The 13,876-nt window shown below is 37.1% G+C and overlaps 1 protein-coding gene across 5 annotated transcripts in view; it reads left to right on the top strand.

Annotated features, from left to right (window-relative positions):
- LOC124777272 (nascent polypeptide-associated complex subunit alpha, muscle-specific form) overlaps nt 1-13,523 on the top strand; it is a 105,911-nt gene extending 92,388 nt beyond the window's left edge. For 2 of the 5 annotated variants that reach the window (XM_047252604.1, XM_047252605.1), the window contains exon 11: nt 11,678-13,523. In XM_047252604.1, the coding sequence (XP_047108560.1) occupies nt 11,678-11,716 (39 nt within the window). In that variant the 3' untranslated portion in view covers nt 11,717-13,523. Of the gene's footprint in view, nt 1-1,660; nt 3,036-7,621; nt 9,968-11,677 lie in introns of those variants that run through there. The other 3 variants (XR_007015704.1, XR_007015705.1, XM_047252606.1) reach the window with 3 other exon arrangements.
- The last annotated feature ends 353 nt before the right edge of the window (nt 13,524-13,876 follow it).

Below are 13,876 nucleotides of genomic sequence, written 5' to 3'. Positions count from 1 at the left end.
ACAAGTAAAGATCATAAAATTTCAGAATGGTCAGTTTGACCACTTCTGTGACTCTGTTGCTAAGCAACCATCATGTGAAAAAGTCTAACTTTCCGCTGTTTAAATGTGGTGTAATACAGTGAATTTCATTTTTTCCACACACTCTAGCTCTGCAGCTTCTTTTTGCTTCACAGCTGAAAGATAAGGCTCACTTGGGCATATTAGTATTCGACTGCACAAAAATTGAGAAGATTTGAGTACATGTGGGAAATTTAGTACCGCATTCATTTCTAAATTGAGATTACACCTTATGTAAAATATTTAATTTTCGCTATTAGAGGACAGACATTTGTATTGCACATACTGACAGAAACCACATTAAATTGGCTATATGAAGTCATTCATGGTCTGAACGAAGGCATGACCCTACCTCATTCAGTAGGATCATACCTTAGAATTTAATGTTGTGCTGCTGTCATACTTCCTGCCCATCCTGCAATCCTCTGGCCAGTACAGAGAATGACACTATCCCAGTCATGTGAAATGTCAAACTGCTCCATTCTTTGTAGTGATACTTTGGTTAAGAATATTCTTTTTACCTGAGAGGAACAATAGTAGAAACATTTCCTATAGATTTGTTTGACAGAAGGCAAAACCCAGTCCATTAACTTAAAATCCGTGGCAAAAGTGTTATGGGAGTAGTTGCATTGCATGTATGTAGCCAGTACCTTGAAAACTGGAGGAAAGGTTCCAGGCCCATTTTGTGTGTGTGTGTGTGTGTGTGTGTGTGTGTGTGTGTGTGTGAGAGAGAGAGCACCATGTTGGAAGATGGTTTAGTTTTGAACCATTGTGTACATCCACATCCCTCAAGTAATGGCAGCCAATGAGATTTTGAGAGTGCAGCAAGTGCTCTCCTGCTAACCCAACCATTACCATTCTTAGGTGGCAACTGTAGCCAGATAAACCTACCTGAATGTTGTCTGCAGTAACTTTTTGTATGGCTCAGCTATGTGGAAGGGTTTCTGCTTTCTTCCCCCACTTTTTCAGCTGTCTGCTGTCATGTGAACCACCACCCCCCACTCTCTCTCTCTCTCTCTCTCTCTCTCTCTCTCTCTCTCTCTCTTTCTCTCTCTGTTCCCCTCACACCTTTCTCTACTGATACATGTTACAGAAAGCTGAGTAAAGTAGTACTGGACAGAAGGAAGATACTGTTACAGAAAGCTGAGTAAAGTAGTACTGGACAGAAGGAAGATACTTAAAGTGTAGTTGTACTTCAGACTGTTTTGAGAGTCTTTTGTCACTTAAATTCAGTAGCTTTTCTCCTACTTTGAATATTGCATTGATAATTATGTATTGGTTCTTTACTTCGCATACAATTGTAGACATTTAATTTTAAAGTATCTTTATTTGTAATAAATTCAAGTAAAAATTTTAGCATGGGGGATGTACAATATGCTACAGATGTTGTACTGGTACAATAAAATTTAAAAACATTTATCTGTTAGATCACTGAAAGAGAATGTGTGTATGCTACTTTTTTCCTTCTATTAAATGGTAGCTTCCTGTGCAGTTCAAGCATCATGTAGTAATACCTTAGCAGTTTTGTTTGTATACATTCTTTATTAGTGCTGACTATTTATATTGCAAGTAGAAGTAATTTGTCTTTATTTTCATCTTTTAGATTACAAGCAAGGGGAGATGATTGCACTGGGATGGAGGCATGAGGATGCATGGTATAAAATAGAAACTCATATTTTAGTGATGATGGAATTACGCAGAATGAAAGACTGTTACTCAAGATTTCTGATTGTTTTTAAAGATATACCTGTTGCACTGTAAATACTGAAAGTTTGTAAAAGCAGACTGAAATCTGAAGAGTGTTGGTAAAAAGAGTAATAAGGACTGTAATTATGGGTCTGAAGACTTAGTGAACATAACATGCAATGGACACTATGTGCTGATCATGATGAACTGGTCATTCTCACAAAGTTCCCTGTGAAATTGTAATTTTTATGAGTGAATGTTGTATGATACCCAACTTTATTTTCATTTCATTAATATTTTCCTCATATCCTGCAGAAGATGAAGAGAAACGGCTACAAGAACAACTTGTAGATATGTGAGTGTTAATTCAATAAATGAGTACATAATCTGCAGCAGATCAAAGTGTTGTCAGTGAATACCAGCTGGAACTTATTTATGATCACTATGTTATTATTTTAAATGGTGCTGTTGTTTGTTAATGGAATTTCCAGTCATCTTTTTCCTTGTGTTTTTTGTGCAAGTGTGATAGTTGTACATATCCTTCATACCTCCCATATTATGTTGCAAGATAAGGAACAGAATATTAACAGGCCAAATTGTATCAAATGCATTTGACAGGAACAGAATAGTCAGTATTGTTTATATTCCAGTGTATCTCTGTACCGATGATAATTTTTAAGTAATAGAAAGATGATATTTATTAGTTTCTATTTAAAGCAATAGTCAGAATTTAAGGTATTTGGAAGTTAATAAAAATAGCTTTCATTTACTTTACCAATGCATATTGAAATTACACTTATTTTTTAAACTTAAATTACATGTAAGTTAACACTAGAGTCCTAATGTGATGGTCATTGTAGTACATCTCAGCCATGTAAGTTAGGAAGGAGCTTATGCTTTCAGCTGATTTACTGTATCACTTTCCACTTGGCCTAGCAGAAATTGTTTTTGTGAAAGACTGTTAGTTGCATGCACAAATGAAAATTCTCCCGTGAAACCTATGAGTCAGTCAGTCTTATCTTCTCAGCCTGCATTTCATTATCTTTGCTGATTAATCAGTGATATTTTCCTTTTCTTAAAAATGCTGCAGCATAGGGATGCAGTTTGTAAGAAACTATGCCTTTTTTCAGGTACTTAAAATTTTTCACATACTTAGTTTTACCAAATGCAGAAATATTATTATGTTGTATGATGATTAAAACTGCCTCATGGAGACTTTATGTAAGTCATAGAAAGGCCAAGGAATACCAGTGTTAACAGGACCACACATAATAAAACATTTTGGTGTAGAATCAGTCTCTTAATTTAATAAGATGAAGAAGTTGCTCATATTCGTACAGGACAACATCCAAAATGCAAACTACACTGTTAAATGATTTGTAACATTATCTTCTTATTGTTGTTCAAAGAAAAACACTCTTGGTTTTCCTTAAGTGACACTTTTAGATTTTAGGTTGTCCTGTAAAGTGATTAAGTGCACTTGCCTCTTTCAGCTGTTTAAACTGTGTTTCTTAGCCTCCTCTCCATCAAGATAATACAAAGAGTGCATCATCCTAGAACAAAGTACAGTTGAACTTCCGTATAGCGAGCATAATTCATTCCTGAATCTTATTCATAGTGTGAAACACTTGTTAAGTGAAACAATTTATCCCATATAAATTAATGTAAAATACGATATTGCGTTCTGTGCGGAAAAAGTTTTATACATGCCATTTATTCAAAGAAAATCAGACATACAGTATTATGTACTTTATTATTGATGATACGTAACTAATTCTTTTATATTGGGAAGCTTTCTGTGGCCATTTGTTTCTACCAACACTTCAACACTTGGAGAAAATGGCACGCAGCATTACCATCAAATAAATTTGTAGTGCGCATAACCATTGCTTTATTGGGGGTGATGATTTTCAGTGTAAGATGCAACCAATTCCCATGCTTTCAGCATTTCTCTTACTGTGCCAGAAGGTTGCTGTTAATGTTATGTGCTCCTCCTCCTCCTCTGAAGAACTCCTCTCCAGAACTCCTATCCATAGCTTCCTGCCGTGAAAACGTTTGCATCTCCATAAGCTCTTCGGTGGCCGTGGCTGTGAGCTTCCACAAGCTCATCAATATCGTTGTTATCCACTTCTAGTCCCGTGCTACTGGCCAAAGAGACAATCTCGTTGACTATAGGCTCCACAGGTACTAACTCAAATGCCTCATAGCCACGTTCGACAACACACTCCATCCAAAGCTTCTTCCAAGCAGAAGTCAGAGTTTTGTTGGTAAACCCTTCCCACACCTTTTTGATAATCTTCGAAGGCAGTGATGTTGAAGTTCTATTTCGAAAACTCTCTGAGAGTGAGATTGGTAGCTTCAGTCAAGTCAAAGCAATCTCAAAGAGTGCGTAAATGTAGAACTTCTTAAAGTTAGAAATAATCTGGTGGTCGATAGACTGGATTAATGGATTGGTGTTGGGAGGCAGAAATTGGATCTTGATGAGGAGTTACAGATTCATTTCAAGCAAATATTTTTTCACTGAAGGACCAAACACTTCCTTGATCCAATACATAAAAGATCACGTCTCACCCAAGCCTTGTTGTTGGACCTCCACATCACATTTGGCCTGCTGTTCTGGACTTCACACTTCTTGAACGCTTGTTGAGTTTCTGAATGATAAACAGGCAGCACTTTAATTTTCAAGTCACCAATTGCTTTGGCACAGAATGGGAGTGTGAGATGTGTTTCATTGGCTTATGACCAGACAGTGCAGTCTCCTCTGTTGTTATGAAGGTATGCTTCGGCACCTTTTTCCAGAATACAACCGTCTCCTCACAATTAAAAACCTGTTGTGGCAGATAACCCTGAGAATATAAGAACATCTTGAAGTTGCTGATGAAGTTCTCTGCTGCCTTTGTGTTGGAGCTGGCTGCTTCGCCATGCCTCACAACGCTGTGGATGCTGGTTCTTCTCTTAAATTTCTCCAACCTCCCATGACTTCCCTTAAATACTTCTTTGCCGCTGATGACCCTGGCAACGTCTTAATGAGATCGACAAAAATGTTTCTCGCCTTCTCACAAATGTTCTCATTAATAGTGTCACCCTGTAGTTGCTTTTCCTTTATCCATATAGGGAGCAACCTTTTGACATTGTCCTTAATATAAAACCGTTGTATAGGTAATCTTGTCATTCCCTTTGAACCATCTATCTCCTTAGTCTTGTCCTTGTTCTTGAGGATAGTGCAAGCAGTTGATGTAGACCGATTGGGTGTGAGTGCTAATTCAGCAAAGCTCACATCACATTCGCATTTTTAAATGATTTTACGTCTCATTTATAAGGTCATTTTCATTCTCTTATGGTCATCTTCTTGTGGATCTATCTTTGGGGACATTTCTATGAAATCTATTAAATTTTGCACACAAAAGAACACTGTGTGAAAACAAGTTTAGAAAAATGCGTGACCACAAGCTGCACTAACATGGTAGCGGAAAGAGCGTTAAACCCAGACTGCAGTACGTACTAAAGTCGTTGTTCATATGCTGCTGCCAACAAATGAAAGGTGTTTATATTGTTGACGTTTCCCCTACTGCACATGAATGTCTGATGGTACCTCACTCGTTAAACGAGGTTCCACTGTATATTTCTTTTCACATTGGACACACATTCATTAGGTAATTTCTTACACGATGCTTATAAATAATCTGTTAGAGCCTGAATCCAAAATTGTGAGAAACAAAATTTTCTTTAGAAATTTTATATAGTATTGTAAATTGTTGAAAGTAAATCCAAATACTAGTTGGGGGTGGGGGGTGGGCTCTGAGACCAAAATGATATGACGCTGAGCATAAGAAAAATTGGTAATGTTGTGGCTAGTGCGAGATTATTAAACAAAATTAATGATAATGGACGAATCTAGAAACCATGAAAAAATGGCAGTAGACATGCAGTTGTGAATCTGCTAACTGTTTTGTATTGATAATGTAAATATCTACATCTACATCCATACTCCGAAAGCCACCTGACGGTGTGTGGCGGAGGGTACCCTGAGTACCTCTATTGGTTCTCCCTTCTATTCCAGTCTCGTATTGTTCGTGGAAAGAAGGATTGTCGGTATGCTTCTGTGTGGGCTCTAATCTCTCTGATTTTATCCTCATGGTCTCTTCGCGAGATATACGTAGGAGGGAGCAATATACTGCTTGACCCTTCGGTGAAGGTATGTTCTCGAAATTTTAACAAAAGGCCGTACCGAGCGTCTCTCCTACAGAGTCTTCCACTGGAGTTTATCTATCATCTCCGTAACGCTTTCGCGATTACTAAATGATCCTGTAACGAAGCGCGCTGCTCTCCGTTGGATCTTCTCTATCTCTTCTATCAACCCTATCTGGTACGGATCCCACACTGCTGAGCAGTATTCAAGCAGTGGGCGAACAAGCGTACTGTAACCTACTTCCTTTGTTTTCGGATTGCATTTCCTTAGGATTCTTCCAATGAATCTCCGTCTGGCATCTGCTTTACCGACGATCAACTTTATATGATCATTCCATTTTAAATCACTCCTAATGCATACTCCCAGATAATTTATGAAATTAACTGCTTCCAGTTGCTGACCTGCTATTTTGTAGCTAAATGATAACGGATCTATCTTTCTATGTATTGGCAGCACATTACACTTGTCTACATTGAAATTGAATTGCCATTCCCTGCACCATGCGTCAATTCACTGCAGATCCTCCTGCATTTCAGTACAATTTTCCATTGTTACAACCTCTCGATACACCACAGCATCACCTGCAAAAAGCCTCAGTGAACTTCCGATGTCATCCACAAGGTCATTTATGTGTATTGTAAATAGCAACGGTCCTATGACACTCCCCTGCGGCACACCTGAAATCACTCTTACTTCGGATGACTTCTCTCCATTGAGAATGACATGCTGCGTTCTGTTATCTAGGAACTCTTCAATCCAATCACACAATTGGTCTGATAGTCCATATGCTCTTACTTTGTTCATTAAACGACTGTGGAGAACTGTATTGAACGCCTTGCGGAAGTCAAGAAACACGGCATCTACCTGTGAACCCGTGTCTATGGCCCTCTGAGTCTTGTGGACGAATAGCGCGAGCTGGGTTTCACACGACCGTCTTTTTCGAAACCCATGCTGATTCCTACAGAGTAGATTTCTAGTCTCCAGAAAAGTCATTATACTTGAACATAATACGTGTTCCAAAATTCTACAACTGATCGACGTTAGAGATATAGGTCTACAGTTCTGCACATCTGTTCGACATCCCTTCTTGAAAATGGGGGATGACTTGTGCCCTTTTCCAATCCTTTGGAAATATGCTGATTAACTGTGCAGCTTCCAGTTTCAAAGTTTAGATTACCCTGATAGTTCTCAGAAATGTAACTGCTTTAGTTGTCATGGTATGCTGAATACTGGTTAATTTGAATTCACAACAGAAAATAAGAATATAAAAGATCTTGAACCTGCTATCTGTATATTTGCTTGAGGTTAACAAGCACCAATAGTGTAGGTAAAGGTGTTACTATTATTTTACAAAAAAGAAGAGCCTGAAATGAATGTAACACAAAATATTTCCTAAGTGACTCCATCTTGCCACTGGCTGTTAATTTTTAGTTTATTTTTGCACTATTCACAATTTTGCCTTAAGAAATTTTCAAGTACATGCATTCATTCATTGGCTGCTAGTTCATCATATATCTGTGATGGCGAAAATATTGCCACACTTGTTTGTTGTGCGCGTTTTATATGAAGTAAGCCACTTAGTCTATTATTTCTGAATCCAGATCTCATATATGTAAAATTAAAAAATTAAACATTACAGTTAAAGCTTTTTTGTAGTGTTTTAATTATATGTATGATGTCTGCCCTCAGAAGTACCACGTTAAGTGGTGTGTAGCAGACCAATATGGCAGCTTTTGCCTTAGCAGATTTTTGATTACCAAACAGCTAACGGATGTACAGTATACACTGTAGTACTTGAAAGTGACCTAAGATTGAAATTCTGCAATAGTGTGACAAACTAAAAACTACCAGTTGGTAGTAACATGAGTCATTTAAGAAGTTCATGATAACTGTGCACCCGAGTTCAAGGTAAAGTACATACAAAAGTTGAAAGACTGATACGTATTTCTAACCTTGGGTTCCTGCATTGTCTTGTACCACATTGACAGTTACTGTAGAACTGTAACTCGTTGTTAGAAACTACAACAGGAACCTGTAAATCATAAAAGTTTTCATAGGGATTGCACTGAGGAAGCAGTATGGTAGAAACAAATCGGAAGGGGCTATTAGCAAATAAATTGTAGAAGAAGAAAAATAATAAATAACTTCTTTGAGGATGGGAGTAATTATCACAGTACTAATCCAACAACTTCATGATCCGATCTGTTATGTTACGTTATTTCCTGCCCCTTTTTCCTCATTCATGTATTTAATGTTACAGTCACCTCTGGCATTATTTTGTGTCATCCAGGGTAGCTTTAAGTACACTAGAACTGACCTAGGGGTCTAAATTTGACCACTGTGTACACTTTCTAAATTCACATGTTTATGACAACACAATTACCTACTAGTTGTCACTGCTAACTGATGAGATCTCCCTTTTGACTTTGCAAGGCAGCTATGAAGATAAAATATTTTTCCCATGTTACTGAAACGTGTTGTAAGTTGAAATAATATTCCGGCACAGAGTCGAGTAGAAGTGACAAGGCAGAACAGATGCACTGGTTATGGTGCAATTTTGGTCTGTCGCAAAAACCATTGTTTTCTTGCTGCGATTTGTATTCTTGTGTTGTCATTCTTCCGTGTTGTGCAGCAGATGACAGTCGTGTCTTCTAAATATCCAGATTTTGCTAAAGTGGTTGAAGATATAAAGTCAAATGCGTTATCGGTTACAAATGCTGCAAAGAAGTATAGAATTCCACGAACTACTGTAGGAGACCATGAAAGGGGAAGGCATGGAGTAAATATGCTGTGTTTAATGTGGAGAAAGGAAAAATCATTTTAGAACATTTGGTTTCTGTTTCAAGGTACAGATTTCCATTTTTGAAATTCGACCTTCAGGAATTACCAAAATATTATTTTATGTCTGGGAATTAGTTAAATACTTTCTATTACATTCATGAACATGAACACATGTAATATATGTCATTAACAAGTGTGTTAAGTCCAAATTTTCCAATACTAAAATTCCTTGCAAAGAAATTAAAAAGTAAATTAATTAATCCAGTAAGGATGCCAATATCAGCCAGAATGTGTGTGAATGTTCATTTACATGTACTCCTAACATGGACTTCAAGTTAACACCAAGTACTGGTTTGAATCTGCTGGTGCTTAAAATGTGTTTTCCTCAGTGACCATGGATGTTAATACAGGGAAAATACAGGAAACAATCCCTTAGTTGTGAGCTATAAGATACTGTTTTCCATGAAAATGCAAATCACTTTGTCTGTGAAGTAGTGTAAAAAATAAGAGAGATAAGTGTCGAATCTGGGTGAGTTTATTGTACTGCAGAAGGAATAAATTAGAATGATAAAAAAAAGGAAATGTGTGAAAAATATAAGAATGGAGAGGAATCATATGAACTGAACTCTCTCTCTCTCTCTCTCTCTCTCTCTCTCTCTCTCTTTTTCAGTTCTTTATAATCTGTATGTGTTCCGAAAGCGGAGAGCAGTGACAAACATGATGTCAAAAAGGTTTGTTCTCAATGTGTATATCTGTACCAGAATAATTAAAGATTTTATTATTATTGTTGTTTTTGTTATCGTCACATAAGTTTAACAATTTCATTCACTATCATAAGTATATAACCAGGATTTAAAAGAGGTAAATGTAACACTTAAGAGTACATTTGTACAGATGGAAGCAATTTTCGCATGCTTGCCTTTACAGTGTGTTAGTTGTACACATGATTTTATCAGAAGATTCTTGTTTAACTTTTTCTTCCGTGTACTATGTCAATAATTTCCAGTGGTTTAATTATTGGTAGAATAAGAAAATTTAGATCTCTCTGTACACTTAATAACTTAGAAAACTGTTAACTTCACCCAGTACGCAGTGTGTTTAAAGGGTTGTATCTGTTTCAGTAGAAGGAATATCTGGGTAATTTACAATATTTACACAGGACTAGTGTAATCCATAGGAAGTATGTAAGAATTGTACTCCATGGGGTATAGTGTGTGTTTGCTTAAGGATAAGACTTGGGAATACAAAATAGTGTAGTAAAAATTCTAATTGTACATTTGTTGTTAAGTTTTTTTAGTTTCTGTGTTGATTTATCTGTTTTAGAGTTCACATTCACCACTTATTAAAATCTCTCCCCCCCCCCCCCCACACACACACACACACACACACACACACACACACACCTGCCTTTCTGTTTGCTGTTTATAACCTCCTGTTCATTGTTTCTTTTTTCTCTTTATAAATAACTCTTACAAGATACATATTTTTATTAAATTAATTGTTATTTCATGGGAACTAATATTATTACGAAAAATAATCCTAGTAACCTACGAGGTGCGTTCAAGTTCTAAGGCCTCCGATTTTTTTTCTAATTAACTACTCACCCGAAATCGATGAAACTGGCGTTACTTCTCGACATAATCGCCCTGCAGACTTACACATTTTTCACAACGCTGACGCCATGATTCCATGCAGCGGCGAAGGCTTCTTTAGGAGTCTGTTTTGACCACTGGAAAATCGCTGAGGCAATAGCAGCACGGCTGGTGAATGTGCGGCCACGGAGAGTGTCTTTCATTGTTGGAAAAAGCCAAAAGTCACTAGGAGCCAGGTCAGGTGCGTAGGGAGCATGAGGAATCGCTTCAAAGTTGTTATCACGAAGAAACTGTTGCCTAACGTTAGCTCGATGTGCGGGTGCATTGTCTTGGTGAAACAGCACACGTGCAGCCCTTCCCGGACGTATTTGTTGCAGTGCAGGAAGGAATTTGTTCTTCAAAACATTTTCGTAGGATGCACCTGTTACTGTAGTGCCCTTTGGAACACCATGGGTAAGGATTACGCCCTCGCTGTCCCAGAACATGGACACCATCATTTTTTCAGTACTGGCAGTTACCCGAAATTTTTTTGGTGGCGGTGAATCTATGTGCTTCTATTGAGCTGACTGGCGCTTTGTTTCTGGATTGAAAAATGGCATCCACGTCTCATCCATTGTCACAACCGACGAAAAGAAAGTCCCATTCATGCTGTCGTTGCGTGTCAACATAGCTTGGCAACATGCCACACGGGCAGCCATGTGGTCGTCCGTCAGCACTCGTGGCACCCACCTGGATGACACTTTTCGCATTTTCAGGTCGTCATGCAGGATTGTGTGCACAGAACCCACAGAAATGCCAACTCTGGAGGCGATCTGTTCAACAGTCATTCGGCGATCCCCCAAAACAATTCTCTCCACTTTCTCGATCATGTCGTCAGACCGGCTTGTGCGAGCCCGAGGTTGTTTCGGTTTTTTTGTCACACGATGTTCTGCCTTCATTAAACTGTCGCACCCACGAACGCACTTTCGACACATCCATAACTCCATCACCACATGTCTCCTTCAACTGTCGATGAATTTCAATTGGTTTCACACCACGCAAATTCAGAAAACGAATGATTGCACGCTGTTCAAGTAAGGAAAACGTCACCATTTTAAGTGTTTATAACAGTTCTTATTCTCGCCGCTGGCGGTAAAATTCCATCTGCCCTACGGTGCTGCCATCTCTGGGACGTATTTACAATGAACGCGGCCTCATTTTAAAACAATGCGCATGTTTCTATCTCTTTCCAGTCCGGAGAAAAAAAATCGGAGGCCTTAGAACTTGAATGAATGCACCTCGTACATGTATTAAAAATAAGTTACTGGGGAGCTGCTGCTGTAACTATGCATTGGATTTAACAGAGTACTCACTAGAAAAATTTGCTTTTCAGGGTGGAGTTTCCTCTTCAGAAAACGTTCTTCCAACTTAATTGCAGGTACCAAAGTGTAAATTCAACTTGATGTACCTGGGTTCAAGATGAATGTTGTAGAATGAAAAACACCAAGTGTAAATGGAGCACTCCAGATTAGTGAAACTGTTGTTCCTCATACTGTTTATGTAATATTTTGAGTCATTACATAACTACAGGCATCAGTGTTCCAAAGGATTACTCTCCACATGTGTCCTTTTACAATTAACTGAACAGTGGAATTGCACAGAAAGTGTGTGAGTGTTCGTTATTACACGTCTGTCTGTCTACTGTCTTACGAGATTTATTGTGCGCCTTCTGAGTTAAAATGATTCTGAAAAATGTGGAGAAAAGTAAATGTAATCTTCTGCAATATTGGTCTATAAGAATGATTCTTACATTATTTTTGTAGGTGGAGTGAAGTAAAGATAAAACATAATTCATGTACATATATACTAAGTTCATTTGGTATACATCCTTTTAGTTTTAAATGTGTTTCCTTAAATTCAGTACTTCTGTTGGGCATTTGTTTAGAACATTAATTTCTAATAAAGTATGCTTGACAACTATTGTCAGTTGTAGACCAGTTTTAAAAAATAGGTGGTGAAGCTTATGTTAGTGGATGTTTGTGTCATAGTTTACATACAAAATTATTTTATTTCTGAATGTTTTTGCATAAATGTAATGCATATACTTTTATTTTTCCTACTTAAAGATGTAGTATATGATCTAGTCTCATAATTGTGTTAATTATCAGAGAATATTAATTAAACTGTGTTCTACTTTTGCGTGTCGTTACAGATTATGGAACTATTTGTATTTTCCACAGATATTTTCTAGTTAGTGCAGTTATTTTTCCTTTTATGTAATTAAGTCAATTTTATTCGTACATTAAAATATACAAAATATCCTAGACATGATAAAGCAGAACTACATAATGACCAAAGTTGTGGAAGAATGTTGCAGAAGACTTTTTTTCAAAAAAACTTGCATTTTATCTTTAAGTTTAGTTTATATGTTGTGGATGAGGCTATCTACTCTTTTTACTCTTTAAAACTGTTTTATTTGGAAAGTATATATATCCTGCTATGTTGGATAAAGTGTGTTTATACATTGTTTTAATTTTCAAAGGCTGAGTTTTATCTTAAAACTATATTATACAGGGAAAGAAGTATACTTTGTCATTTTGTACTTAACAGTTTTTTTTTCCTCTTCAACAGGAAAAAGAGTACTGTCTTACAGAAACATCACTAATTCTCAGGCTTGCGTGCTTCAGCAATGAAATGTTGAAACATAATATTGCTATTCAGTAATGCCTTGGGCAGTAAAACTATGAATAAGATATTCTACCTTGAGGCTTGGCTGGTGAGAAATTCTGACAGTGACTTGAAAAAGTTAGTAGACCAACAAACTGTAAGATAAAGGTGGTCCAGAAAAATAATTATCAACTGAACAAGTTAATTATAATTACTTAGCATTGTCAGCTCCCAGTTATTAATTTGTATCATGTGGACAGTATTGCTGGGCTATCAGCAAAGAACTTATAAATTTCATGAGGAGATCCCAGTTTTGACTGAGATGGTAATGAAACTTGGGGGATTCGTGTAATTTTAGTCATGATGTCTAAGGAAACTTTTACTACAGTATTTGGAAAAGATAAGTTATATTCTGTCACTTATTTTTATTATATTCAGTGGCATACTTTCTAAATGAAGTTTCAGTCAAAATTAGTTGAATGCATTTGTGTTAGAAGTAAAATAAAAAATGGAAATAATTCTTGTTCATCTTTGTTGTATAGATACTTTTACATTAAATGTAAATTATGTAACTTTCTGGTTTGTGGCATGTATTTGTAAAGTATGCAAAATCCCTCATATCCGTAAAAATGGAAGTGAAAGGGAGAGAGTGCTTGTAAAATATAAGCTGCAGATGCAAATAGTGTGATTAAAATCATTTGATTTGGGTATGTGAGAGAGGACTGATTTAAAGCTGGAAGATAATGGGGAAGAAGTAACTGGCATTGTGTATGTGACCAAACTTTAGGCAAACAAAGGAGTGTGCTTACATATGTTGGAGAAAAGAACTAGAAAATCTGATGGAGGATTCAGAGCTGCAGAAGGGAAAGGTTATAGGCAATGGCAGAACAAAAGGCAGAAAGAGATTAACTGTTATATGCATTCT

This window comes from Schistocerca piceifrons, chromosome 2 (assembly GCF_021461385.2).
Source record: "Schistocerca piceifrons isolate TAMUIC-IGC-003096 chromosome 2, iqSchPice1.1, whole genome shotgun sequence".
Classification (NCBI taxonomy): Eukaryota; Metazoa; Arthropoda; class Insecta; order Orthoptera; family Acrididae; genus Schistocerca; species Schistocerca piceifrons.
Note: the sequence above shows the minus strand (reverse complement) of the source record. Positions and strands in the feature narration are given on the sequence as shown.